The following is a 26,064-nucleotide window of genomic DNA, read 5'->3' as shown; positions in this document are numbered from 1 at the left end:
AGATCTCCTTATTTATGAGAGAGAGAGAGAGAGAGAGAGAGAGAGAGAGGCTGGGAAACTGAGCATGGGCTGAGAGGGGTCAGATAGAGTTGAGCCCTGAAGGAAGATGAAATGGTTAAAGCTCTTGATCCTGGAGTCAGGGGGTCTTCGTTTCATATCTTGGATTTGAGTGACCTTGGACAAGTTATAACTCCTCTGCAAGCCTCGGTTTCCTTTTTTTGGTGGAAGGAAGGGAATTCCTACTTAACAAGGCTGACATGAGGATGCAATTAAATTTTGTTGGCAATGTGCCAGCACGGCGCCCAGTACATGATGGTTACGACGGTCGTTCGTTTTCATGGGGCAGGCTGGGAAGAGACTCTTAAGTCTGGGACTTGCTTCATCAGGGGCAGGAGGTGGAAGCTCATTTGCTGGGTGCAGTGAAAGAGGGTGATGAGAGATGGGAGATGGATGTCAGAGAGCAAGAGAAAAAGAGAGAGGGGGGAGAGAACAGCACACGTTAGCCAGATTAACTTCTCCTTTTTATGGAGGAAGGGGGAAATTAGGAGTTTTCCAGGATGTCCTATGGTGCCAACGACTCAGCAAAAAGGGCTGTGATGCGCTGGGGCCATTGAGCAAGCCTGGCCCCGCCTTCCTCTCGCCCCACACCTTCCGTTACTGAAAACCCTGCGGGAGAAGAAAAGGTTCCCCTGTAGGGATGGCAGGACGCGACATGATGTGGCGCTTCAACCTGCTGCTCTTCTGGGGTGAGTGTGCGGCTGGGTGGTGGGGGCTGCTGGGGGCAGTCTGGGCTGGAGATAGGCTACAGAACAAAAGGCAGAGCTACAGACAGTCTCCAGCCAGGGAGCCACAGAGTGTCTCCAGGCAAGAAATCCTAATTCTAGGCTGGATGTTGCAAACACCTTCCTTGGGGCATCTTTGACAGAATTCCATAGGGAAGTCCATCTGTCAGAGCAGATTTTCTTTGTAGTCATTCGCCTGCCCTGAGCACCTTCTGTGTGACAGGTGCTGTTCTAAGCACCAAGGGTATACAGCAGTGGACAAACAGACGAGGTTTCTGTGCTTGTGAGGTGAGAGCAGACAGAGAAGAAGACACGGAGGGTCATAGTGGTTACCCACTGAACACACTGCTCTAAGTCCTTTAAATGTAGAATGTATCCAGTTGCCACATACGATTTCTGTGATTTTCGGTCATTATGAGTCCTGTTTTGCAAAGGTGAGGAGGGAGGCAAAAGAGAGAAAATAACTTGACAAGACCACTTAGCCAATAGGGAGTAGAGCCAGGGTTCCAAGCCAGGCGATGTGATTCTAGAATCTCTATGCTGTATCATGTACACTATGTTGCCCCCAAATAACAAGCAAACGAAAGTAATTAGGGAGTGGTAAGTGCTATGGAAGAGGTTGTTATAGAATGTGACTGGAGGTTACATTGAAGGGGAAGTCAACAGTGGGGGTGAAATTTGTGCTGAGACCTGAACAATGAGATGGAGCCTTCCTGTTTGTTCTTCATTTCTCTTTCACTGGGCATCAGTTTGTCCTGCCTGGCTTTGTTTATCTCTCATGTTGCTGGATTTCCGTCTCTGTCTTGTGAGTTGGGGTCATTAGTTCAAACATAAGAATAAGGGACATATTTTTAAGTAGCAAGGCTGGGTTTCCTCTGCTGTGGCACAATGGATCTGATTCCCCTGTTTTACCGAGGAGGAAACTGAGGCACAGAAAGATTAAATCGATTTCCTGAGGCTACCCAATCAGTAACTGGTGAAGCCAGATTTTTATTTTATTTTATTTTATTTATTTTATTTTTTGAGACAGGGTCTTGCTTTGTCACCCAGGCTGGAGTGCAGTGGCATCATCATAGCTCAATGCAACCTCTAACTCCTGGGCTCAAGGAATCCTCCTGCCTCAGCCTCTCGAGTAGCTGGGGCTACAGGCGCGTACCACTGTGCTGGGCTGATTTAAAAAAAATACTTTTTGTAGAGATGGGATCTGGTTATGTTACTCAGGGTGGCCTTGAATTCCTGGGGTCAACCAATCCTCCTGCCTCGGCCTCCCAACGTGCTAGGATTACAGGCGTGAGCCACCGTATCCAGCTACTGTGGGACTTGTTGACGGGCAGGCTTCGTTAGAAGAAATCGTTGGCTTGTGGACATCAAATGTAGGGACGCAGAGTTGTTACTTTGGGGCGTCGGCACTGGTGTTAACCATTAGCAGCCCTCAGTCTGCCCTGAAGCTGATCAGCAAAGACTTGTGGTGATGATATTGATGATATTGGTGATATTGACGATGGCAGTGACGATGATGATGGTGTTGGTGGTGCAGCGAAGCCAAACGCTGCAGGGCTGCGCTGCCTTTTAAACATTAAAAAAACCAAAACTAATCACCCTACCCTCTCATGAAATTTTAATATCACAGATATACTGTATGTCTATATATATTATATGTAAATGTCCACATGTGTCTTTTTTTGTTTCAGCATATTATGGGGGTACAAATGCTTAGGTTACACGTGTCTTGTACATAAAAGAGCAAGACTTTTTTTTTTTTCTTAAATCTCTTCCTAAGAATCAAGTTTGGCTCCCTTGGGGGAGATATCACCCCCTCTGATAATGCATGCTTTAATGTGTGTGTGTGTGTGTATATATATTTTTTGAGACAGAGTCTCACTCTGTCACCCTGGGTAGAATGCAGTGGTGAGATCATAGCTCACAGCAACCTCAAACTCCTGGGCTCAAGCAATCCTCCTGCCTCAGCCACCCAAGTAGCTGGGACTATAGGCATGAGTCACCATGCCCGGCTATTTTTTTCTATTTTTAGTAGAGACGGGGTCTCACTCTTGCTCATGCTGGTCTCGAACTCCTGACCTCGAGTGAGCCTCCTGCCTCAGCCTCCCAGAGTGCTGGATTACAGGCGTGAGCCACTGCACCTGGCCCTAATGTGTTTTTGGGGAAAAAAAAAAAAAAAAAAAAAGCTGGAACTATTTTTGTAATTGAAAAGAAAACAAACAAAATGAAAAACAAAAACAAAGTGTAGAAAACCAGGAACAGTCGCTGGGGAGATTATGTGAAATAGTATATGTTTGTCCCTCTGAGGCCAAGCCTGGAGTCATTCTGCAGGTTGAGACCAAAGGGTTATTTAATTTTTTTTTTTGGTGGTTTATGGTGTTTTTCTTTTCTGTCTACACAGGGTGTTGTGTTCTATTCAGCTGGAAAATGCACACAGTGTCCACACTGGATCTAACGACAACGGGTAAGTTAGCTGAAGAGAATCCACATGCCTAATGTGGTGGAGGATGTTCCTGGGGAGAAGGGGTCCTCCATCTGGATGCTTTCTGGGAGCTCACTTGGATGCTTGCTGGGAGATATTTAGTGGCAGAACAAGGGTTAACATGCAGGTCTCCTGATTCCCACTCCCAGCTCTTTCCTTTGGAAGCGCTGTGTGATCTTAGGCAAGTCACATAACTTCTCTGATCTCCAGCTTCTTCAGCTGTGAAATACAGATAACATTGATTCCTATCCCCCAAGGATGTTGTGAAGCTTTAATTCAAAAGAGGTAACTTTGTAAACCACCTCGCGAGTAGTATGAGCTTTATAAACGATAGTGGAAGAGGAGTAGGGATGGAATTTACTCATACTACAACTCCATGTAAAAAAAAAAAAAAGTGGCCCCTTTATGTGTCATTAAATGTTCTCATCTCTACATAAGCTCTGGAAAGAGGGAGAAAGACACTGTCAGCTCTTAATTGCTCTCAGCATCTCCAATTCGTGGTTCAGACAGTCTCATTTGGGCAAGTCCGTCTCCACTGTGTGAAAAACTAATTTTTTGAACTTTCTCACCTTTCCCCTTGCTCTTCCCCAAGACAGCATCTGAATGTTTGGTGTAGGGGCAGCTGATGGAATCTCGTAGCTATGTGGCAGGGGAGCAGGTGGGCTCTGAAGGGGGTGTCTTATCTACGGGTGGGGTGTGGTGCCACCTCATTTACCCAGCAACCTTTTCGGAAGCTCTGCATCTCCCAGGGGTCCATGCAGGAGACCCTGGTCCCACGTTCAGGCTATGAGAAACCAGAAGTCTTTTTTTTTTTTTTTTGAGAAAGAATATTGCTCTGTTGCCCGGGCTGGAGTGCAGTGGTCTCAGCCTCACTCACAGAAACCTCAAACTCCAGGGCTCCAGTGATCCTCCTGCCTCAGCCTCCCCAGTAGCTGGGACTACAGGCATGTGCCACCACGCCCGGCTAATTTTTCTATTTTTAGTAGAGGCGGGGTCTCACTCTTGCTCAGGCTGGTCTCGAACTCCTGAGCTCAAGCGATCCTCCTGCCTCAGCCTCCCAGAGTGCTGGGATTACAGGTGTGAGCCACCACGCCTGGCCACCAGAAGCGTCTTGTTGGGCCACTTCCTAGCCATGTCTCGCTACTGATTCCAAAGCTCTGCTCCCACACCACGTCGGATGCAGCAACTGAAGAAGGCAGGCTTCTCTCGCAGTCTCAGGAGTTCCACCTGCCCTTTACTGGGAGAAGTCAACCTTTGGACTTTGTGCTCCTGGATTCATCCATTCCTATCTGGAAGTTTCTAAGGTCACCCATCTCCATCTGGGTTTAGCCCTGAAGTGAGGTGGTTGAGGAACAAGAATCCTGCGCTCGTATCTCCCTAGATTAGCTTTCCACAGCTGCTGCTTTCCCCCTGCGACAGATACTACTCTGAAATCATCTCCCGCCTCCTCAGTGAAAACTCTACCTTCCTGTCCTGCAAGCTTGGCTCTTGAAACCTTAATAAATAGGGACTTGGATATCTGTTTATTTTTTGCGAGACTTTGCTTTCGAAACTATTGTCTTGCTGAGAACTCCATGATCCAATCTGGCAATTAAAGCACGCACCTGACTGTTCTGTGCTTGTTGTGTGTCTGCTGCTAAAACGTCTTCATTTTTCTCTGAGTGAGTAGAAATCCTTTGGCGGACTGTTTGGGAGTGGTCACAGCCCATAAAAGTGGAAAAGAGAAAAATCACACTGATATGTTTCCAAAACAGGGCAACCTTAATGAAATAGTTATTATTATCATTGTTGTTGAGCGCAGAAAGTGGAAGGTGGGTAAAAGGCTGTATTAATCTTGACAGCCCCGGACCCAGCCCAGGCCTGGCACAGTATACACAAGTAAGGTAGATCAATAAAAGGAGGAGTATATGCTACATAGAGAGAGTGTATAAGGAACTTATAAATGGAAATTCAAAAGGCTTAATATTTGAGCAAAATTTGGCACTACAAGGATTAAAAATGCAAACACACAAGTTTTCCCACTTAGTGAGAATTCATTTATTGCACGATACACTTACAGTATCTTTTCTACACATATTACACTTAATAAAATATTATAAAAATGCACATACAGTTGTACACATCAGCGGCTCATCCAGAAATTTACTCCAAAGAAATGTTCCTGTAATGTGGAGAGATATCTCCCTGTGCATCTAAGGATATGCACCATAACACTCCCCTCGAATAAACTAAATGTTTATTTATACAAGGGGATTGGTTAGATAAATTGTTGAGTTGGTTCCAGTAACCCTAGCTGCTGTAACAAATAAACCCCAAGCTGTCAGTCCATTACTAAAAAGAAGTTGCTTCATACAAAAAGTTTAATTCTTGTTCATGTGGGATTTCAGTGACAATGTTTCTGGCTAGTGGGTGGTTTTTCTCCATGCAGAAATTCATGCACCAAGCCTCCTTTTGTCTTGTAGCTAAGTCATATCGATGTTTCAGAGTCTTCTGCAGACAGTGACAGAAGAGGAAAGAGACAGTGGAGAAGGCACAGCCACTTTATAAAAACCCAGAGCTGGTAGTCACACATGGCGCCGCCACTTGTGGTCACATGACCATACCTGGCTGCAATGGGATCTGGGAATTGTAGTCCATGATTGGGTGGCTGCCTCCTAGTGACAAAATGATACCACGGAAAAAGGAGTGTAAAATTTTTTTTTTTGTTTTGATATTTGGCTGCCTAGATATTTTGGCACAATTCTAGTCTATGGATGGATACAATGGAATATCATGCAGCTGTTAAAAAACATGAGGTAGGTCTATAGAAACGGACTTGGAAAGATGCCCCAAACATATTCTTTTCATTTATAGAACTATTTAAATATTCAAAGGTAGAGAAAAACAGTACAATACTCCCCCCAATTTATTCCTTAACCAGTTACAAAACTTGCCACGTTTTGCGGTTCTTGTTCTGCAAGACATACTATGAAATGAACGAGCAAGTAGTAGAACAATGTTCTCCAGCAGGACTCTCTGTGAGGGTGGAAATTTTCTAGGTCAACGCTGACCAATAAATACAGTAGCTGTCTTGGTTTGTTTTGTGCTGTTATAACAGAATACCTAAGACTGGGTGATTTATAGAGAACAGAAATTTATGTGCTCATAGTTTTGGAGTCTGGGAAACCCAAGACAGGGTGCTGGCATCTGGCAAGGGGCTTCTTACTGTGTCACCCCACGGCAGGAGGTAGAAGGAGGAAAGGGAGAATGTGTGAGAGAGCAAAAGAGGACCCAACTCCCTTTTATGACAAACCCACTCCCATGATAATGACATTACTCCATTCAGGAGGGCTCCTTCTTTATAATCTAATAACCCCTTAAAGCTCTCATCTCTCAACACTATTGTCTTGGGGATTATGTTTCCAGCACATGAACTTTGGGGCATGCATTCAAGGCATAATGTTTTGCTCCTGGCTCCCAAAAGTCATGTCCTTCTCACATGCAAAATACATTCATTTCATTGCAACAGCCCCAAAGTCTTTTTTTTTTTTTTTTTTGAGACAGGGTCTCATTCTGTTGCTCTGGGTAGAGTGCAGTGGCATCATGATAGCTCACAGCAACCTCAAACTCCTGGGCTCAGGGGATCCTCCTGCTTCAGTCTCCTGACTAGCTGGGATTACAGGCGAGTGTCACCATGCCTAATTTTTTCCTATTTTTGTAGAGATGGGGTCTCACTCTTGCTCAGGCTGGTCTTAAACTCCTGACCTCAAGTGATCCTCCCGCCTTGACCTCCCAGAGTGCTGGGATTACAGGCGTGAGGCACTGAGCCTGGCCTGTGCTAAGCTTTTGACAGTAATTACCTCTGTGTATAAGGATGAGGACTGAGGACTTTTAATTTTTTATATACTTCTGCATTATTTGAGTTTTTTTTCCAACAAGCAATTATTACCTTATTAAAAAAAAATAAAAACAAATGAAACAAAATGAGCAAAAATAAGGATTACCATCTGTTTTTCGTTAGTTTTCTTAGAAGCAGAGCCCGAGATGAGGCTTCTTTTGTTTTTTTCATGAAAACGTTTGCATTTTATTTATTTACTCTTTCTAAAAAATTTATTCCTAATTGACAAACCACACACACAAAAATGAGAAGTATGTGTGGCGATGGATATATGTTCATTAGCTTGATTTAATCATCCACACTAAATACAAATATCAAAGCATCCCACTGTACCCCTTAAATATACAGAATTAGTATTTCAGGTGAGGATCCTCGTGTGAGTCATTTATTAAGACGGGGCCCTGCAGAGACACCTGCTGGCTGTCCAGCCACCGTGATCATTGACACTCGGAAATGCAGAGCCCGGCCGGGCGAGGAGATGGCTCATGGCTGGATCTCAAAGAGATCCAATGGCTTCTCTCTCCTCTGCTTGCTGATTTCCACTTGCGGTCTAGGTGGTGGACGGTTTCTGGTAAGAGGCTTCCTCGAACTGAAAGTAATTAGAGCTTGGGCCAAGCACCTCCGTCTCTAAGTGTCGTCATCTGATTCACGGGTCTCGCAGGGGCACAGTTAGGAGAATTCGACTCCACGGTGGTGCTGTTAAGAGGTGGACTCTGGACTCGTGATTCCTCCCTGGGCTCTTGGAACCTTGGTGCCAGTACTTGCCACGGTGACATCAGGCTTTCTCAGTCAATTGCCTGAGACCTCAGTTTCCATGAAAATGAGGATAGGAGAACCAAGGATTCCATGAGATAAGACACAGACAGTGCCTCGACTGGTGCCTGGAATATAGCAAGTGCTTACGAATGTTAACACCCTCCTCCCCCTCCTCTTCCCCTTTCCACTCTCTTTCCTTCTCTTCCTCCTCCCTTGTCTTTAGGGTCTTTTATTTTTATTTTATTTTATTTTTTTGAGACAGGGTCTCACTCTGTTGCCTGGGCTAGAGTTGCAGTGGCATCATCACAATTCACTGTAGCCTTCAACTCCTGGGCTCAAGCGATCCTTCTGCCTCAGCCTCCCGAATAGCTGGGATGACAAGGGCATGCCACCATACCTGGCTAATTTTTTCTATTTTTAGTAGAGATGGGGTCTTGCTCTTGCTCAGGCTGGTCTTGAACTCTTGATCTCAAGTGATCCTCCCTCCTTGGCCTCCCAGAGTGCTAGGATTACAAGCATAAGCCACTGTGCCCAGCCAAGGGTCTTTTAAAAAATTATGTTATCTGGCCAGGCATGATGACTCATGCCTGTAATCCCAGGGCTTTGGGAGGCCTCGGCAGAAGGATCTCTTGAGCCCAGGAGTTCGAGACCAGCCTGGGCAACATAGTGAGACCCCCATCTCTACAAAAAAAATTAAGAAAATTTAGCTGGGGGTCCTGGCATACACCTGTGGTCCCAGCTACTGGGGAGGCTGAGGCAGGAGGATCGCTTGAGCCCAGGAGTTGGAGGCTGTAGCGAGCTATGATCACGCCACTGCACTCCAGCCTGAGAGACAGAGCAAAAGACCCTGTCTCAAAAAAAAAAAAAAAAAAAAAAATTATAGCATCCTACAAGAGTGGATAATAAAGAAGGCTGAGTCAAAACAGGGGCAGGGATCTGAAAAACTTACTTTTTCAGACAATAAAAAACCTAAATGCTTTATTTACTCTGTCTGGTAACAGAGCATACTATGAAGTATGGTGAACAAAGGTACAGAAAAAAGTTGGATCATTTAAAAATGTTTCTTTACCCCAGATATGTGTGTTTGTTGCTTTTTTCCTCCCAGACTTGCATTTGATAAAAGAGCTATTGTTTTTCTTTATTTATGATACACTTCAGACTTACCCCAACTTATTTTTCTTCTGAAAATTATTTAGGTTCTATTATATTTTTTTAAAGATGTGAGCTATCACTTGTGGGGATTTTTAAAATTTTTTTTATTTCTGGGGTACATATTAGGGGGGTACAAATGTTTAGATTACATATATTGCCTTTGCACAGCCCAAGCCAGAGCTTCAAGCATGTCCATCCCCCAGACGGTGCGTACTGCACCCATTAGATGTGTATATACCCATCCCCTCCTCCCCCTCCCAGCTGCCCGACACCCGATGAATGTTATTACTATATGTGCACTTAAGTGTTGATCAGTTAATACCAATTTGATGGTGAGTACATGTGGTGCTTGTTTTTCCATTCTTGTGATACTTCCCTTAGTAGAATGGGCTCCAGCTCCATCCAGGATAATACAAGAGGAGCTAAGGCAATCACAGCAACAACAAAAATAAGCAAATGGGACTTGATCAAATTAAAAAGCTTCTGCACAGCCAAGGAAACTATCATGAGAGCAAACAGACAACCTACAGAATGAGAGAGAATATTCGCATGCTACACATCCGATAAAGGGCTGATAACTAGAATCTATATAGAACTCAGGAAAAGCAGCAAGAAAAAAAACCAAATAATGCTTTGCCCCAAAAGTGGGCAAAAGACATGAACAAAAATTTTTCAAAAGAAGACACACTAATGGCCAAGAAACGTATGAAAAAATGCTCAACATCTCTAATCGTCAGGAAAATGCAAATCAAAACCACAGTGAGATATCGATCGCTTATCTCCAGTGAGAATGGCTTTTATCAAAAAGTCCCAAAACAGCGCGGTGGCTCACGCCTGTAATCCTAGCTCTCTGGGAGGCCGAGGTGGGCAGATTGTTTGAGCTCAGGAGTTCGAGACCAGCCTGAGCAAGAGCGAGACCCCATCTCTACTAAAAATAGAAAGAAATTATATGGACAGCTAAAAAAAAATATATATAGAAAAAATTAGCCGGGCATGGTGGTGCATGCCTGTAGTCCCAGCTACTCGGGAGGCTGAGACAGGAGGATCGCTTGAGCCCAGGAGTTTGAGGTTGCTGTGAGCTGGGCTGACACCACGGCACTCACTCTAGCCTGGGCAACAGAGTGAGACTCTGTCTCAAAAAAAAAAAAAAAAAAAAAAGTCCCAAAACAATAAATGTTGGGATTTTTTTTTTAAAGGGGGGTTTTATTGAGATGGTTTGGAAAACTTTCTTGAGGCAGTGATATTTCCGTGGGCACAGAAGGATGGGTTGATGGACGCCACCCAGGCAAAGGAAGAGGGTAGGGGATAGCGGGCCTGGCCAGCTGGAGCAGCAGGAAAAGTTCCTGAGTCTGGGAGGACTTCGGAGACCTGAGCAAAGGTGGGCTGATGGCACAAGGCAGGTGACCAGTCACTCAGGACTGGGCTGTTATTCTGGTTTTGGGCGAATCTGAGTCGTGAGGGATTGGGCTGGAGGAAGAGGGCGGTGTGTGGGAAGCTTGGATCAAGATACCACACACAGTAAATTACCGGAAGTCTGCAAAGAGAAATATTGCCTCTGCAGATGGAAGGGGAAGCTGAAATGAGAAGAGAGATATCATCGGAGCCCTCACGCAGGCAAGGGAAATTAACAAGGCACGTTGGAGGAGCCAGGAGCCTGGATCTCAAAACCAGCGTTACAAAAACAAGAGTAGATGTGGAGAGATAGGAACACTCATACACTGCTGGTGGGACTGCAAACTAGTGCAACCCCTGTGGAAAGCATTATGGAGGTATCTTAAACAGATTCAAGTAGACCTGCCATTCGATCCAGCAATCCCATTATTGGGCATATACCCAAAGGAAAAAAGGTCATTCTGTAACAAAGACATATGTACCCAAATGTTTATAGCAGCGCAATTCACAATAGCAAAGATGTGGAAACAACCCAAATGCCCATCAATACATGATTGGATTATAAGCTGTGGTATATGTATACCATGGAATATTACTCAGCTATAAGAAATAATGAAGATACGACATCTCTATGGTTCTCATGGAGAGAGTTGGAACCCATTATATTAAGTGAAGTATCCCAAGGATGAAAAAACAAGCATCACATGTACTCACCAGAAAATTGGTTTCCCTGAACATCACCTAAATACAAATCTGGGAACGACACCAATCGGATATCAGACTGAGGTGGGGGGTGGGGGAGGGGATGGGGGTATGCCTACACAATGAGTGCATTGCGCACCGTTTGGGGAATGGTAATGCTTGAAGGTGCTGACTCGGGAAGGGGGGGTGGGGAAGGGAGGGATATATACCTCATGATGGGTGCAACGCGCACTGTCTGGGGAACAGACACGCCTGGAGCTCTGACTTGGGGGGAAAGGCGGTACATGGGCAACATATGTAACCTGCAATTCTGTATCCCCCATAACAATAAGATGAAATAAAAATAAATAAATAAATAAAAAAACAAAAAACAAAAAACAAAAACAAGAGTGAAAAATGTCATAATATTACTACTAATAAGCCATCCTTTCCATTTTTGTCCTGGTATTTTATAAAGAGTTTTCTCATCCTACCAGTGGATGTTGGCATCATCACTGGTTCTATTCTTTTTGAACCTCACATCCAGTCCACTGGCAAATCTTGTTAGTATCACTTTCAAAAATAAATCCAGAATTTCATGCTCTCCATGCCCGCCTCCGGAATGTATCTGCCGACATCGTTCACCAGGACAAGCGCAGGTCACCTCCTCCTTGATCATTTTGCTTCTGCCTTTCTGTAGTTCTGACGAGTGGTGAGAAGGATCACGTTAAAACCTAAACCACGTTGTGCCCCTCCTCTGCTCAAAAGCCTCCCATGGCTCCCATCTCTCTCTGATAAAAAGGTTAACGTTAACTATAGTTGCCCTATTGTGCTACTGAACATTAGATCTTATTTATCCCACGTAACTGTATTTTTGTACCCATTAACTGTCCTCTCTTTACCCCCTACTCCCCTTCCCAGCCTCTGCTAACCATTATTCTTCTGTCTACCTCCATGAAATCAATTTTTATTTTTAAAGAGACAGGGTCTCACTCTGTTGCCCAGGCTGGAGTGCAGTGGCATCATCATAGCTCACTGCAGCCTCCAACTCCTGGGCTCAAGCGATCCTCCTGGCTCAGCCTCCCGAGTAGCTGGGACTATAGGCACATGCCACGAAACCTGTCTAGTTTTTAAATTATTTATAGAGCTGTGGTCTCACTATCTTGCCCAGGCTGGTCTCAAACTCCTGGTCTTAGGTTATCCTCCTGCTTCAGCCTCCCAGAGTGCTGGGATTACAGGCTGGAGCCACCGGGCCCAGCCCAGAGTTCAATTTATTTTTAGCTCCCACGTATGAATGAGAATACGTGATATTTGTCTTTCTGTGCCTGGCTTATTTCACTTAATATTACATATTCCGGTTCCATCCATGTTGTTGCAAATGACAGAATTTTGTTCTTTTTTTATGGATGAACAATATTCCATTGTATATATGTACATTTTCTTTATTCATTCATCTGTGGGTGGACACTTAGGTTGATTCCATATCTGACATGACACTTCGGATTTTTAAAGGCTTGGCTCTGTTGCTTACCAGCTGTGTGTCCTTGGGCAAGTCACTTAACCTCTCTGAGCCTCAGTTCTTCCTATCTGGATACTGGGAATTATATTCATTTTCTATGGCTGCTGTGACTTGTTGGCTTAAAACAACAAAAACTTATTATCTTACAGGTCTGGAGGTCACAAGTCCAAAATGGGTCCCACAAGGTTAAAATCAAGGGATTGGCAGGGCTGCACTCCTTTTGGAGTTTCTAGGGGAGAATCTGTTTTCTTACTTTGATCTTTAAAGCTACTGTTGGTTGATCAAGTCCTTCTCACATCACATCACTCTGACAGTGCCTCTCTTGGTTTCATCTTTTGCTGACAAAGACCTTTGTGATTACATTGGTTGCACCTGGATAATTCAGGCTACTATCGCCATCTTGAGGTCATCTGATTAACAACTTTAATTCCACTTGCAACCTTAATCCCTCCTTGCCACGTAGCATAATGATTTTGCAGGTTCCAGGGATTAGAATGTGGTTATCTTTTGTGGAGGGGTCCCAATATTCTGCTTCTCACAGGAAGGATAGTATCCAATGAGCATCTTCTCTATCACCTGGGAGCCTGTCCCCACCTGCAGCCTTGTCCTCCTGAAGTGCACAGTGCAGTGGAGCTGGTGGCCTTGGAGAAGCTAATCACAGAGACATTCAAGCAATTATAATGCCGTAAAGGGGGAGCTCAGGGCACTGTTGGAGAATCAAGGAAGGTTTCTTGGAGGAAGTGACATTAAAGCAAAACCTGAGGAAGGGGTAGGAGCGGGCCAGGCAAAGCAGAGGCTAAACAGGTAAACTGAGGTATAGAGAGGTGAATTAATTGACTTCCAGGCACCTTCCATCTTTTTGTCTGTCTCTAGGTGTGAACCGTATTCCCATGGCTGAGGATGGATCACCCCACTCTGTCCACCTTACAGCCCAGGTGAAAGGGGGAAGAAGGGTAGAGCATGCCCCTTCTTTTTAAAGAAGGTGCACACATCGCTTTTGTTCATTCCCATTGGCCAGAATTCAGCCATGTGGCCACACCTAGCTTCAAGAGAAGCTGGGAATACAGTCTTCAATTAGGTCGTCATTTTATTAAAAGGAAGAGGGCGGAATGAGTCTGGGGGAACAGCTACCATTCTTGGTTTTGAGGTTTACTGTTGGAACTTGAACCCAAGTCTGTCTTGCTTCCAAAGCCTGCAGTTTTGACTGTCATCCTTTTCTGTCCAGTGCTTGCATGTGTACAGTGTGGTCCATGAACCAGAACCATCCTCCAGTGACTTGTGGGAAATGCAGAATCTCAGATGCCCACCATCCCCAGATCTGTGGAATCAACATCTGATTCACGATCTCCTCGGAATCTAAGCAGAGGCAGATGCTGCTGGACCACACTTTGGGCAGCAACAGTCCAGAGCAGCATTTCTTTCTTTTTTTTTTTTTTTTTAATTTCAGCATATTATGGGGGTACAAAAGTTTAGGTTATGTATATTTCCCATGCCTCCCCCTCCCCGAGTCAGAGCGTCGAGTGTGTCCATTCGCCAGACAGTGCACATCGCACTCATCATGTAGGTCTACATTCTCAAACTTTCTTGTGGGCACAAATCACCTGGGAATCTTGTCCAAAATGCAGATTCTGATGCGGTCCATCTGAAGCTGAACCTGAGATTTTGCATTTCCATCAAACTCCCAGGCAGTGCTTATGGATCACACTTTGAGTAGCAAGGATCTAGGGTCTTTGAGGTACTTGATAAGCATAGTTGGTTGACATTTCAGAGTCCTAGGACTACCCTAACAAACACCTACAAACTGGATGGCTTAGAACAACAGAAATTTATTTTCTCACAGTTCTGGAGGCAAGAATTCTGAAATCAAGGTATTGGCAACCCCATTATCTCTCTAAAGGCTAATAGGGTAGAATCTGTTCCACACCTTTTTCTTAGTGTCTTAGTCCATTTTGTGTTGCTATAAAGGAATATCTGAGGCTGGATAATTTATAAAGAAAAGAGGTTTATTTGGCTCACGGTTCTGCAGGCTGTACAAGAATCATGGCACCAGTATCTGATACTGGCAAGAGCTTCAGGGAGCTTCCAATTAAGGTGGAAGGCAAAGAAGAAGCAAGTGTGTCACATGGCGAGAGCGGGAGCAAGAGAAGGAGGAGGGAGTGCCAGGCTCTTTTCAGTAACCAGCTCTTGCATGAACTAATAGAGAGAACTTACTCATGACTGTGGTGAGGGCACCAAGCCATTCATGAGAGATCCACCCTCATGATCCAAACATCTCCCTCCAAGACTGGGGATCAAATTGCAACATGAGATTTGGAGGGGCCAGACATCCAAACCATATCATGTAGCTTTTGGGGTTGCTGGGAATCCTTGGCATTCCTTGGCTTGTAGACACATCACTCCAATCTCTGCTTCCATTGTGACGTGGTGTTCTCCTGGTACCTGTCTCTCTATCTCTTCTTATAAGGACACCAGTTATACTGGATGAAGAGTTCACCCTACTCTGGTATACGTCATCTTCACTTCTATCTGAATTACATCTATGAAGACTCTATTTCCAAATAAGATTACATTCACAGGTACCAGCGTTTAGGGTATCAACATATCTTCTGGTGGGGGACACAACTCAACCCACAGCAGTCACCTCCACTGTTTTATGCTGGGTTCCCTTGCACCTCACTCTGATGCTCTAATCTTGTCCAAACTCTCCCTTCTGTGCTGCCTAGGTTTGAATGCGTGTGCTTACACCACCACATGCCCAGCTTATGCAACTTGCACCACCACTACGGACAGTTACTATTGCACTTGCAAAAGAGGCTTCCGGGCTAGCAATGGACAAATGCATTTCAAAGATCCAGGAGTAAAATGCAATGGTGAGTTCATAAGCCCCTAAAAACCCTCAAGCATTTGGTAGGAAAATCAGGTGAAAGCTGGCTGGGTAGTGGATGTAGGTACTGCCCCCTTTCCTCCAAACATGAACCCAACCTAACCTTTCCTTTCCTTTCCTTTCCTTTCCTTTCCTTTCCTTTCCTTTCCTTTCCTTTCCCTTCCCTTCCCTTCCCTTCCCTTCCCTTCCCTTCCCTTCCCTTCCCTTCCCTTCCCTTCCTTTCCTTTCCTTTCCTTTCTTCTTTCCTTCCTTCCTCTCTCACTCCATTCCCCCTCCTCTCTCTTTCTGATTATGAAATATGATGGTTGGGCTTCCTCACAATATGGTGGCTGGGTTATAAAGATGAGCATCTGAAGAGAATAAGGTGGAAGTACGAGATATTTTTATGATCTAGCATGGTATGTTTTTGACCTAGTGTCACTTCCATCATAGTCACAAGTATGCTCAGCTTTAAGAGCAGAGGGGACATACACCCCACCACTTGATGAAAGGAGTACCAAAGTCATGTTTAGGGAAGAGCATGTGGGATAGGAAATATTGTTTCAACCACTTTTGGCAAATACAATCTGGTACCTGGGATGAGGTATATTTGTAACTCCAGCTCTTTCTCTGTCCAGATATTGATGAATGTTCTCAAAGCCCCCCAGTATGTGGTCTTCATGCAGTCTGCGAAAATATGAAGGGCAAATACAAATGCAGCTGTTTGCCTGGTTTCTCTTCTCCCACTGGAAATAGCTGGAACCCAGGAAAGCAAGGCCATTTTGCCTGTACAGGTAATGCTCTCGGGCTCTCAGGCATGAGTCTTTGGTGGACATCTTCCATTGGGTTGAGTTCCTGTGTTTCTAGACTTCCACAGCCAATCTCTTGTCCACTCAATCTTCTCTACTCCTTCTCAGACATCGATGAGTGCCTCACCAGTGGGGTCTGCCCTGAGCATTCTCACTGTGCCAACTCCGTGGGAAGCTACAGTTGCAACTGCCAAGTTGGATTCATTTCTAGCAAGTCCACCTGTGAAAGTATAAAGGATCAGCTCTTCATTATTTACCTACTTAATTAATTAAGGATCACGTCATTAGAAGACCATATGAGGAAGGGATTTTCTCACTTTATTTTATTTTATGATTGTCTGAGACAGGATTTCACTCTATTGCCCAGGGTACATGCAGTGGCATCATCATAGCTCACAGCAACCTCAAATGCCTGGGCTCCAGTGGTCCTCCTGCCTTAGCCTCATGAGTAGCTGGGACTACGGGCATGTCAATTATGCCTCGCTAATTTTCCTATTTTCTGTAGAGACAGGGTCTTGCTATGTTGCCCAGTTTGGTCTTAAATTCCTGGCCTCAAGCAATCCTCCTGCCTTGGCCTCCCAAAGTGCTAGGGTTACCAGCATGAGCCACTATGTCTAGTCTGAATTCTCTTATTTTAGGGAGAAAACTGGGGCTCAAGGAGGTGAAGTAACTTTCCCAAGTGTTTGCAAGTATTACATGGAAGAGCTGGGACTTGAATTCTTTTTGTGGGCCTACTATGAATCAAACACTGGGTCACGCTGTACTTGAGTACAATAGAAAGCTCTTGTTACTGAGCAAATCAATGGGCTTGCGGTCCAATGTACATAGAAGCCAATACTATGGCACCAGCCTCTGAAAAAAGAAAAGTTTTATTGCAAGTTGACTGGTGACTGGGAAGGAGAGAGGAGGAAATGCTCAAATCTGTCTGCTGGACCTGGGGCTGCCTTGGTTTTATGAGCATAGGTTACTGAGGTGTGATGTGATTGGATCTTGCAATTAGGTGATGCCAGGAGGCATGATCTGATTGGGTCATGCCATGGATGATGCCAGGGCTCGATCTGATTGGACCCTGGATCCTGCCATGTGGTGTCCCCTTCTGAAGTCAGTCCCCGCTTCTCAGTCTGAGCACTTATGTTCTGCCCACCGTTGCATGCTTGGTTCAGCTGGGGGTAACATTCAACCTGGAGGTCCATGGCAACTGCAAAACTACTCATGATTTTATTACATAAACAAAGACCCTATTTCCAAATACTAATACATTCACAGATACCAGGGTTTAGGACTTCAACTAATTTCCTTCCTCCCTCCCTCCCTCCCTCCCTCCCTCCCTTCTTTCCTTCCTTCCTTCCTTCCTTCCTTTTCCCATTACTTTTCCTTCGTCTCTCCCTTCCTCCCTCTCTCCCTCTCTTTCTCTCCCCGTTTCTTTTTCTGCTTATGAAAATATGAAAGGTCACTGTAGAAGTTCATGGATAGTTGAGCTTCCTCACAATATGGTGGCTGGGTCTAAGGATGAATGTCTCAAGAGAACGAGGTGGAAGTACAGATATATTTATGACTTAGCATGGTATCTTTTTGACCCAGTGTCACTTCCATCATAGTCACAAGCATGTTCAGATTTGAGAGCAGAGGGGACATATATCCCACCACTTGATGAAAGGAGTACCTCAGTCATGTTAAAGGAAGAGCATGTGGGATGGGAGCTACCGTTTCAATCGCTTTTGGAAAATGCAATCTGCTAACCAGAATGAGGTACATTTGTTACCCTAACTGTTTCTCTGTCCAGATGTTGATGAATGTTCTCAAAGCCCCCCAATATGTGGCCATCACTCAGTCTGCGAAAACATGCCGGGGACATACAAATGCAGCTGTTTGCCTGGTTTCTCTTCTCCCACTGGAAATGGCGGGATCAGGGGCAAGCCAGGCCATTTTGCCTGTACAGGTAATGCTCTTGGGCTCTCAGGCATGGGGCTTTGGTGAACATCTTCCATTGGGTTAAGTTCCTGTGTTTCTAGACCTATGCAGCCAATCTCTTGTCCACTCAATCTTCTCTACTCCTTCTCAGACATCGATGAGTGTCTCACCAGTGGGGTCTGCCCTGAGCATTCTCACTGTGCCAACTCCTTGGGAAGCTATAGTTGCAAATGCCAAGTTGGATTCATTTCTAGCAAGTCCACCTGTGAAGGTATAAAGGACCAGCTCTTCATTATTTACCTACTTAATTAAGGATGGCGTCATTAGAAGAAGATATGAGGAAGGGATTTTCTCACTTTATTTTATTTTATTTTATGATTGTTTGAGATAGAATTTCACTCTATTGCCCAGGGGTAGATGCAGTAGCATCATCATAGCTCACAGCAACCTCGAATGCCTGGGTGCCAATGAACCTCCTGCCTCAGCCACTTACCACCGTAGTGGAATAATTTTTCTATTTTCTGTAGAGACAGGGTCTGGCTATGTTGCCCAGGCTGGTCTCAAACTCCTGGCCTCAAACAATCCTCCTGCCTTGGCCTCCTGGTACTTTGGGAGTGCTAGGATTACAGGCATGAGCCACCATGTCCAGCCTGGATTTTCTCATTTGAGAGAGAAAATTAGGGCTCAAGGAGGTGAAGTGACTTTTCAAGGATATGCAAGTGTTAATTGGAAGAGGCGGGACTTTAACTGTTGTTGAGGACCTACTAGGAATCAAACAGTGGGTCAGGTGTATTTGAGTGTAACAAGGAGTTCTTGTTACTGAGCAAATCAATGGGCTTGCCTCCGGTGTGCATAGAAGCCAATACTGTGGCACCAGGCTTTGAGAAAAGAAAAGTTTTATTGCAAGTTGACTGGTGACTGGCAAGGAGGAAAGGCTCAAGTCTGTCTTCTGCAGCTGGGGGCTGGGTCAGTTTTATAAGCATAGGTTAATGACGTGATTTGATTGGCTCTGACGATGAGGTAATGCCAGAAGGCATGATCTGACTGGGTCATGCCATGGGATGATGCAAGGGCTTGATCTGATTGGATCCCTGATGGTGCCATATGATGTCGCCTTCTGAAGTCAGTCCCCACTCCTCGATTTGAACACTTATATTCTACCCACCATTGCATGCTTGGTTCAGCTGGGGGTGGCATTCAACCTGGGGTCTATGGCAAGTGTAAAACAAATCATAATTTTGTTACATAAACAAATAAGATTACATTCACAGATGGCAGGATTTAAGACTTCAACTAATTTCCTTCCTTGCTTCCCCCCTGCCTCCCTCCCTTCCTTCCTTCTTTCCTTTCCCTACCTTTCTCCCCACTCTTGTTTTTCTGATTATGAAAATATGAAAGGTCACTGTAGAAGTTCATGGATGGTTGGGCTTCCTCACAATATGGTGGCTGGGTCTAAGGATGAATGCCTCAAGAGAATAAGGTGGAAGTACAGATATATTTATGACTTAGCATGGTATCTTTTTGACCCAGTGTCACTTCCATCATAGTCACAAGCATGTTCAGATTTGAGAGCAGAGGGGACATATATCCCACCACTTGATGAAAGGAGTACCTCAGTCACGTTAAAGGAAGAGCATGTGGGATGGGAGCTATCGTTTCAATCGCTTTTGGAAAATGCAGTCTGCTAACCAGAATGAGGTACATTTGTTACCCTAACTGTTTCTCTGTCCAGATGTTGATGAATGTTCTCAAAGCCCCCCAATATGTGGTCCTCACTCAGTCTGCGAAAACATGCCGGGGACATACAAATGCAGTTGTTTGCCTGGTTTCTCTTCTCCCACTGGAAATGGCTGGATCAAGGGCAAGCCAGGCCATTTTGCCTGTACAGGTAATGCTCCATGTTTACCTATAGGGATGATGACTACAGACTGTGAAAGGCCAGGAGTGATCAAGCCCTTATCACATGTCCCCTGGCTTAGTCTAAGAGATGTTGGATGTCATCTCTGCTTTTTCTCATGTATTTGTAACAGTGAGTTATGGCTGAGTAACAAAACACTTTGAAAATTAATGGCTAAAAACAACCACATTTATTTAGTTCTGGAGTCCATGGGTTAGCAATTTAGGTTAGGCTGTCTTGGCCAGTTCTTTTGGTCTCACCTGGGCTTGTTCTGTTGTTTGCAGTCAGCTTATCTTGGCTGGACTGTTTCACATGTCTGGGACTCATCTGGAAAGGTTCATTTCTCTTCCACTTGGTCTTTCATTCTTCATCAGGCTAGTCTGGGGTTTGTTCCTATGGAAGAGGCAAGAGGCCCAGGAGAATGAACAGTAGGAAAAAGATTTCTTAAGTCTCAAGTTTGGATTTGGCTTTTGTCACTTCTTCTGCATTCTACTGGCCAATGCAAGTCATAGGGCCAGCTATATTCAAGGCATGGGGAAACAGATCCCACCTCTTAGTGGCTGGCGTGGCAAAGTCACATGCATGCAATCTACATTCCAAGGTGTGAATACAGAGAAGAGTAACGGACTATGGCCATTTTTGTAATCTCAGTTAATTATGTTTTGAAATTATTTGCCACCCTTCTTCTTACATATCATTGGCCAAAATTTATTCTCATGGCAACGGCTAAGTGTAGGAGGCGACTGGGAAATATGTCCCACTGTGTGCCCTGGAAAAGGGGAGAACACAGATACTGGAGTGCATCAGCCCTGTCTGCCGCAAATGAACATGCAGAGTGAATCTCCTGTCTGCCATCTGCAGTCTTCCTTTCCTCATTTACCTTACCTGGGTTTGGGGTTTTCTCTTCCACTCCTCAGAGGTGAATGAATGTGCCAACCCCAGAGCTTGCCCGGAGAATGCGACTTGTTATAACACTCTTGGAAACTACTCTTGCGTCTGCAACCAAGGATTTGAATCCAGCAGCGGCTCCCTGAGTTTCCAGGGTGTGGGGGGATCCTGTGAAGGTAGGCGGAGATGTCTTTTGGAGACTCAGGTCCACGTCTGTTTGCAAAGATGCCAGTGACAGGGTTGGGGTGAGTCTTGGCTGAGTTCAAGACCTTCATCTGAAAATCTGGAGCCTATAACCATTCTTTCTTTCAATCACTCACTCACTCATTCAACAAACACCTCTTGAGCACCTATTCTATACTCTATAATAGTTAAGGCACTTGGGATAGAGCAGTGAATAACATCTCCAAATACCATCCTATTGGGGGTTTGGGCTTCAACATGTGAATTTGGGAGGGGGGCCACCATTCAGACCATCGCACCCAGGAACACCAAGCCCTTAAGTGACAGAGCCAGGCTTTGAACCCAGAAGAGAGTTCACTAGGAGAAAATCAACCTGTGTGGACTAAAGTTAATCTATGCACCTGCCTCATAAATTGCAAGGAGATTAGAAGCAAATGAATCAGTAGGTGAGCTTGGTTGGGGCCAGGTTCTCAGAGCCTTGCACATCTAATGAGGAGTTTGGATTTTATCCTGAGCTGTGGAGAGTATTATCAAAGTAGTTTATGGGTCATGGATATGCCTCTAACGGTTGCTCTCTGAATGGTGAAAATGTGGTTCAAGAAGGTGAGATTGGAACCAGGGAAACACGTTGGCTCCAGTCAGCAGTGAGGCTGTGAGGGGCTGTAGCCCCAGTGTCCTTCCTTCTTTTGACTTAGACTGGTTTTCTGCTTAGATGTGGATGAATGCTCCAGGAATTCAACTCTTTGTGGTCCCAATTCCATCTGCATCAACGTCGCGGGAGCATACAGTTGCTCCTGCCTGGCTGGCTTCTTTTCACCTGATTTTCGGACCCTCAAGGATCCAGGGGCTTTTGAATGTGCAGGTAAGTCTCCCAGCCATGCTGAGGACATCTCAATGGATATCCAACGACCTTGAAACATAGCGGCTTCAGAACAATGACCCTTTATTCTGCTCACTATTCTACAGGTCGAATGATTTTTAGGGCTCTTGGATGGCTGGCACATCCAAAATGGTCTTGCTTATGTGACTGGCAATTGGTGCTGGTCTCTGACTGGGATCTCCACCGGGACCCTGAGCTTTCCTCATGAGTCTTTCCACATCGCTGCTTGGGCTTCCTCATAGCATGGCAGCATCTCTAAGACAGAACATTTCAGGAAGAAGAAAGCAAAAACTGCCAGTCTTTTTATGGGATGGGCTTGGAAGGGACTTGGGACGAACATTCCTTCTACCACATTCTATTGGCCATGGGGCCAGGGCCCGTATAGATTTCAAGGAAGGGGAAATAAACTCCCTGTCTCACTAGAGGAGCAACATGTGCCTACAGGAAGTGGAGGAATTGCTGGAGGCCATCTTTGGAATATCTACTCTGTTGCATTTTATATTCTTCAACTGTGAAAAACGCATGCTTCTCTTCATTAAAAAGGCTGTATTTCTTGTTATTTGTTGATCTTCGCTAGCTGCTGATAGTGTTAGAAGCAGAATAATGGAGGGGTCAAGTTGAAAGGGACCTTATAAATAAGTTAGTACAGGTTTAGGTGCTCCCAGGAACCCAAGTGGGATCCCATCGAGACCAAGGCAAAAGCCATGCAGCCAAGGCCATGGGCTCTCCCATCCCGCTTTTGTCAAATTATCACCTGTTTTATTTGTTTTATGTATGTGGGTTTCACTTCACATAAAGAAAAGCTTGCTGGGCGAAAAAGTTTTGAAAATAGTGCATCTAGCCCAACTCCATATGCAAATTTCAGCCACTAGACCACCAGGGACATACATGCATTTCATCCGTGCTCCCTGTGAGCAGATCTCACCTAGTTTATGCTTAAATGTTTCTGGAAGTGGGGATCTCTCTCCTACTAAATGAGGAGACGTCTTCCGCGATACCAACAGGAAAGCCACTTCCCTTTACCTTCCAACGATGGCCCTTTCTTGTGTGTCTTTGGGGGCCTTCAAATTAATCCACATTCATGTCACAAAGACTTTTTATTCCAATTCTCCACAGTAATGCCCGGTGCCAGACAGCATATACTGGCTTGGGTCACTAGTCACTGTTGCCTGTTTATTCCTCCTGTTTTGTGAGTTGTTATAGAAATAAGAAAACTTTTGTCTTTACCACCTTCCTAATCATTTTTATCCCCTATAACATTCACTCCATGTATCTGCTGCAATTCAGAAACCCTCCAAGGGAGACCTAAGCCTCTGTTGGCATAGTAACCTGGCAACCCCCCGGATTAGTTAAGTCAGGGTGTCTCAACCTTAGCACTATTGACATTTTGGGTTGTATAATTTTTTGTTGCTGTGGGGAGGGTGTTCTGTGCATTGTAGGATGTTTGGAAGCATCGTTGGCCTTTACTCACTAGATCTCAGTATCACTCTTTGTTGTGATAACCAAAAATGTCTACAGATACTGCCTACAAATTGCCCCCCCCATTATAGCTTAATATAATAGAAATTTCTAACTCTTATAACAAGACAATATGGATATACCTGGCCAGTGGGCAGCCTTCCTTCACATGGTGATGAAGGCACCAGGTCTTTCTCCATCTTTTGGTCCTCCTATCCCTTAGAGCCTTGGAGTCCCTTGTTCTAGCCAGTGGAGGGGGAAGAGAGAAGAGAGAGGTCACACCTCCTTCTTGACCACTGTGGCTCACAAGGGACGTGTATCTCCTAAGTTCTCCTATTCAACGAGTGAAAACTAGTCACGTGGCCACAACTAGATGCAGAACGTTCTGGGAAATGTATTCTCTGGCAGGGACGCCATTGTCTAGTGGAGCATGACTCTATACTTTGGAAGAAGTATGGCTTGGTTGGACCGTTGGCCCACCTCTGCTTCCCACCGATTCCGTACCCTACAGATATCGATGAGTGTGCTGTCAAGACATGCCCCGTCAATGCAACCTGCACCAACACTCCCGGGAGCTACTTTTGCACCTGCCACCCTGGCTTCGCACCAAGCAATGGACAGACGAATTTCACAGACCAGAAGGTGAAATGTAGAGGTGAGGGAGAGTTTTCCGGGACAGCCCTGAGAAGTCATTTCTCCTGCTTGTTCCTCTGGGTTTCCTGATATTCCCCAGTTCCTTGCAGATATCGATGAGTGCTTTGGAGATCCATCGCTGTGTGGTCCACATTCTGTCTGCACCAATGCCTTGGGCTCCTACAGCTGCACCTGCATGGTGGGCTTTCGTCCTGATCCAGAACACTTCCAGAAATACGGCAACCTCAGCTGTAAAAGTAATAATCTCTTTGTATGTCTTGGCGATGGAATCTGTGTCTTGCTTTCGTTCTAAAATTTCTCACTCTACCCAACCCCTGGATCCTTCTCTTACTTCCACCCCATTCACTAGGTACTGAGGATTCTTCAGCTCTGGATATTATGGGCATGATTCTCATCCTCAGAGGGCTTATGATCTGGGGAAGGAGGCAGGGAGCTCCTTCACACACAATTATGTAATATTTAATAATTATTAGGATGAGTGCAATGATTGAAAATGCATAGTGTGCTTTGGAGTGGTCAATGGGATATTGAATTTGCTCCATGCAAAGGATATTTAAGTGGAAACTTGAAGGAGGAGTAGAAATTCTCTAGATGAAGAGAGAGGATCACAGTGTTCTGGGTTATAGCATGTGCAAAGGCCCTGAGGCTCACGCAAAGTGAGTACAAGAGGAAGTGGCATTAGATGTGTGCGATGAGGTGGAGAGAGGTCAGAGTCTGCAGGGCCCTGTGTGTGTGCCATGTGAGGAATTTTGGAGTCTTTTTTCCCCCCCAAGAACAATGGGGAACCACAAAAGGTTTAAAGTTTTAAAATTATGGATTATGGGATACATTAAAACTATGTTATTAATACTTATAGGGAAGCAATGAGGTATAACAATAAAATGAATATACCTGAGGCCTTTCCCAACATAAGAAAGAGAATATCGTCAATGCCATTGTGTCTTCTGCATGTTCCTTCCCACTCTGTCTCCTCCTCTGAGGGACCCACCTGGAATTTTGGGTTCATTATTCTCCTACTTTTAAAAAATATTCCCTCCTGGGTATGTATCCCTAAATAATATATCTGCTTAGTTTTGCTTGCTTTGGAGCTTTGCAAAAATGGTATCACGCTATATATGGTCTTCTCTGATCTGCTGTTTTTACTCAATATTGCACTCTGTAGAATCCCTCATGTTGTAGTGCACAGCTGTAGTTTGTTTATCTTCACCATTTTGTGTTACGGCCATGGGCCATTGTTAAGCCGGAGAGGGGGAACGAAATCTGACTTGCTTTTTTATCCTGCCTTGCTGTGGTTGATGTTTGGTTTGGTTGCTTTTGTTTTCTTCCTAGGACTTCCCTTCAAGTGTAAGGAAGATGCGATACCCAATAATAAACAGGTCCAGCAATGCCAAGGGGGAGGAGCAGTGAAACCTGAATATGTAAGTGTTTTTGAAGTTTCCTAGTTCTTGAGATTTTCCTAGAAGCCACTTAGGTAGGATGTTGTGTTTGCAGTTTTAACAAAGGAAAAAACAACAGTGGCCTAAACCAGATAGAAGTTTATTTCTCTCTTCTGTAACAGCCTGAGTGTAAGATGTGCAGAGCTGATAATGATGGGTCCATAAAGCTCCCATGGTGTGGCCCAAGATGGCTGCTCCAGCTCTTGCCATCACATCTGCATTCCAGATGGTAGGAAGGGGAGAAGAGGAAATGGAAGGCACAGTCTTTTCTCCTTTAAGTGCATGACCCAGCGTCACTTCTGTTTGTACCTGACTGGCCAAAAATTAGTCACATGGTCACACATAGCTGCAAGGGAACCTGGGAAGGAAGGATATTTGCTTATCTAAAACTTGAGGAAGAAGAAGTGGAGACTGTATTGGAGTCTCCCCACCAGGGAAGGTGTT

At 44.9% G+C, this 26,064-nt stretch overlaps 1 protein-coding gene across 1 annotated transcript in view; it reads left to right on the top strand.

Annotated features, from left to right (window-relative positions):
- Nucleotides 1-712: 712 nt before the first annotated feature.
- The window catches only part of LOC138401267 (adhesion G protein-coupled receptor E1-like), a 46,047-nt gene continuing 20,695 nt past the window's right edge, over nucleotides 713-26,064 (top strand). Inside the window, exons 1-13 of the mRNA XM_069496679.1 lie at nucleotides 713-746; nucleotides 3,184-3,246; nucleotides 15,365-15,511; nucleotides 16,143-16,298; nucleotides 16,422-16,541; nucleotides 18,097-18,252; nucleotides 18,376-18,495; nucleotides 19,957-20,112; nucleotides 21,039-21,185; nucleotides 21,905-22,054; nucleotides 24,042-24,185; nucleotides 24,274-24,420; nucleotides 25,514-25,602. Coding sequence (XP_069352780.1) covers nucleotides 713-746; nucleotides 3,184-3,246; nucleotides 15,365-15,511; nucleotides 16,143-16,298; nucleotides 16,422-16,541; nucleotides 18,097-18,252; nucleotides 18,376-18,495; nucleotides 19,957-20,112; nucleotides 21,039-21,185; nucleotides 21,905-22,054; nucleotides 24,042-24,185; nucleotides 24,274-24,420; nucleotides 25,514-25,602 — 1,629 coding nt within the window. The remainder of the gene's footprint in view (nucleotides 747-3,183; nucleotides 3,247-15,364; nucleotides 15,512-16,142; nucleotides 16,299-16,421; nucleotides 16,542-18,096; nucleotides 18,253-18,375; nucleotides 18,496-19,956; nucleotides 20,113-21,038; nucleotides 21,186-21,904; nucleotides 22,055-24,041; nucleotides 24,186-24,273; nucleotides 24,421-25,513; nucleotides 25,603-26,064) is intronic.

Source organism: Eulemur rufifrons, chromosome 2 (assembly GCF_041146395.1).
Source record: "Eulemur rufifrons isolate Redbay chromosome 2, OSU_ERuf_1, whole genome shotgun sequence".
NCBI lineage: Eukaryota > Metazoa > Chordata > Mammalia > Primates > Lemuridae > Eulemur > Eulemur rufifrons.
The sequence above is the reverse complement of the archived record's forward strand: the minus strand, read 5'-3'. Positions and strand labels throughout refer to the sequence as shown.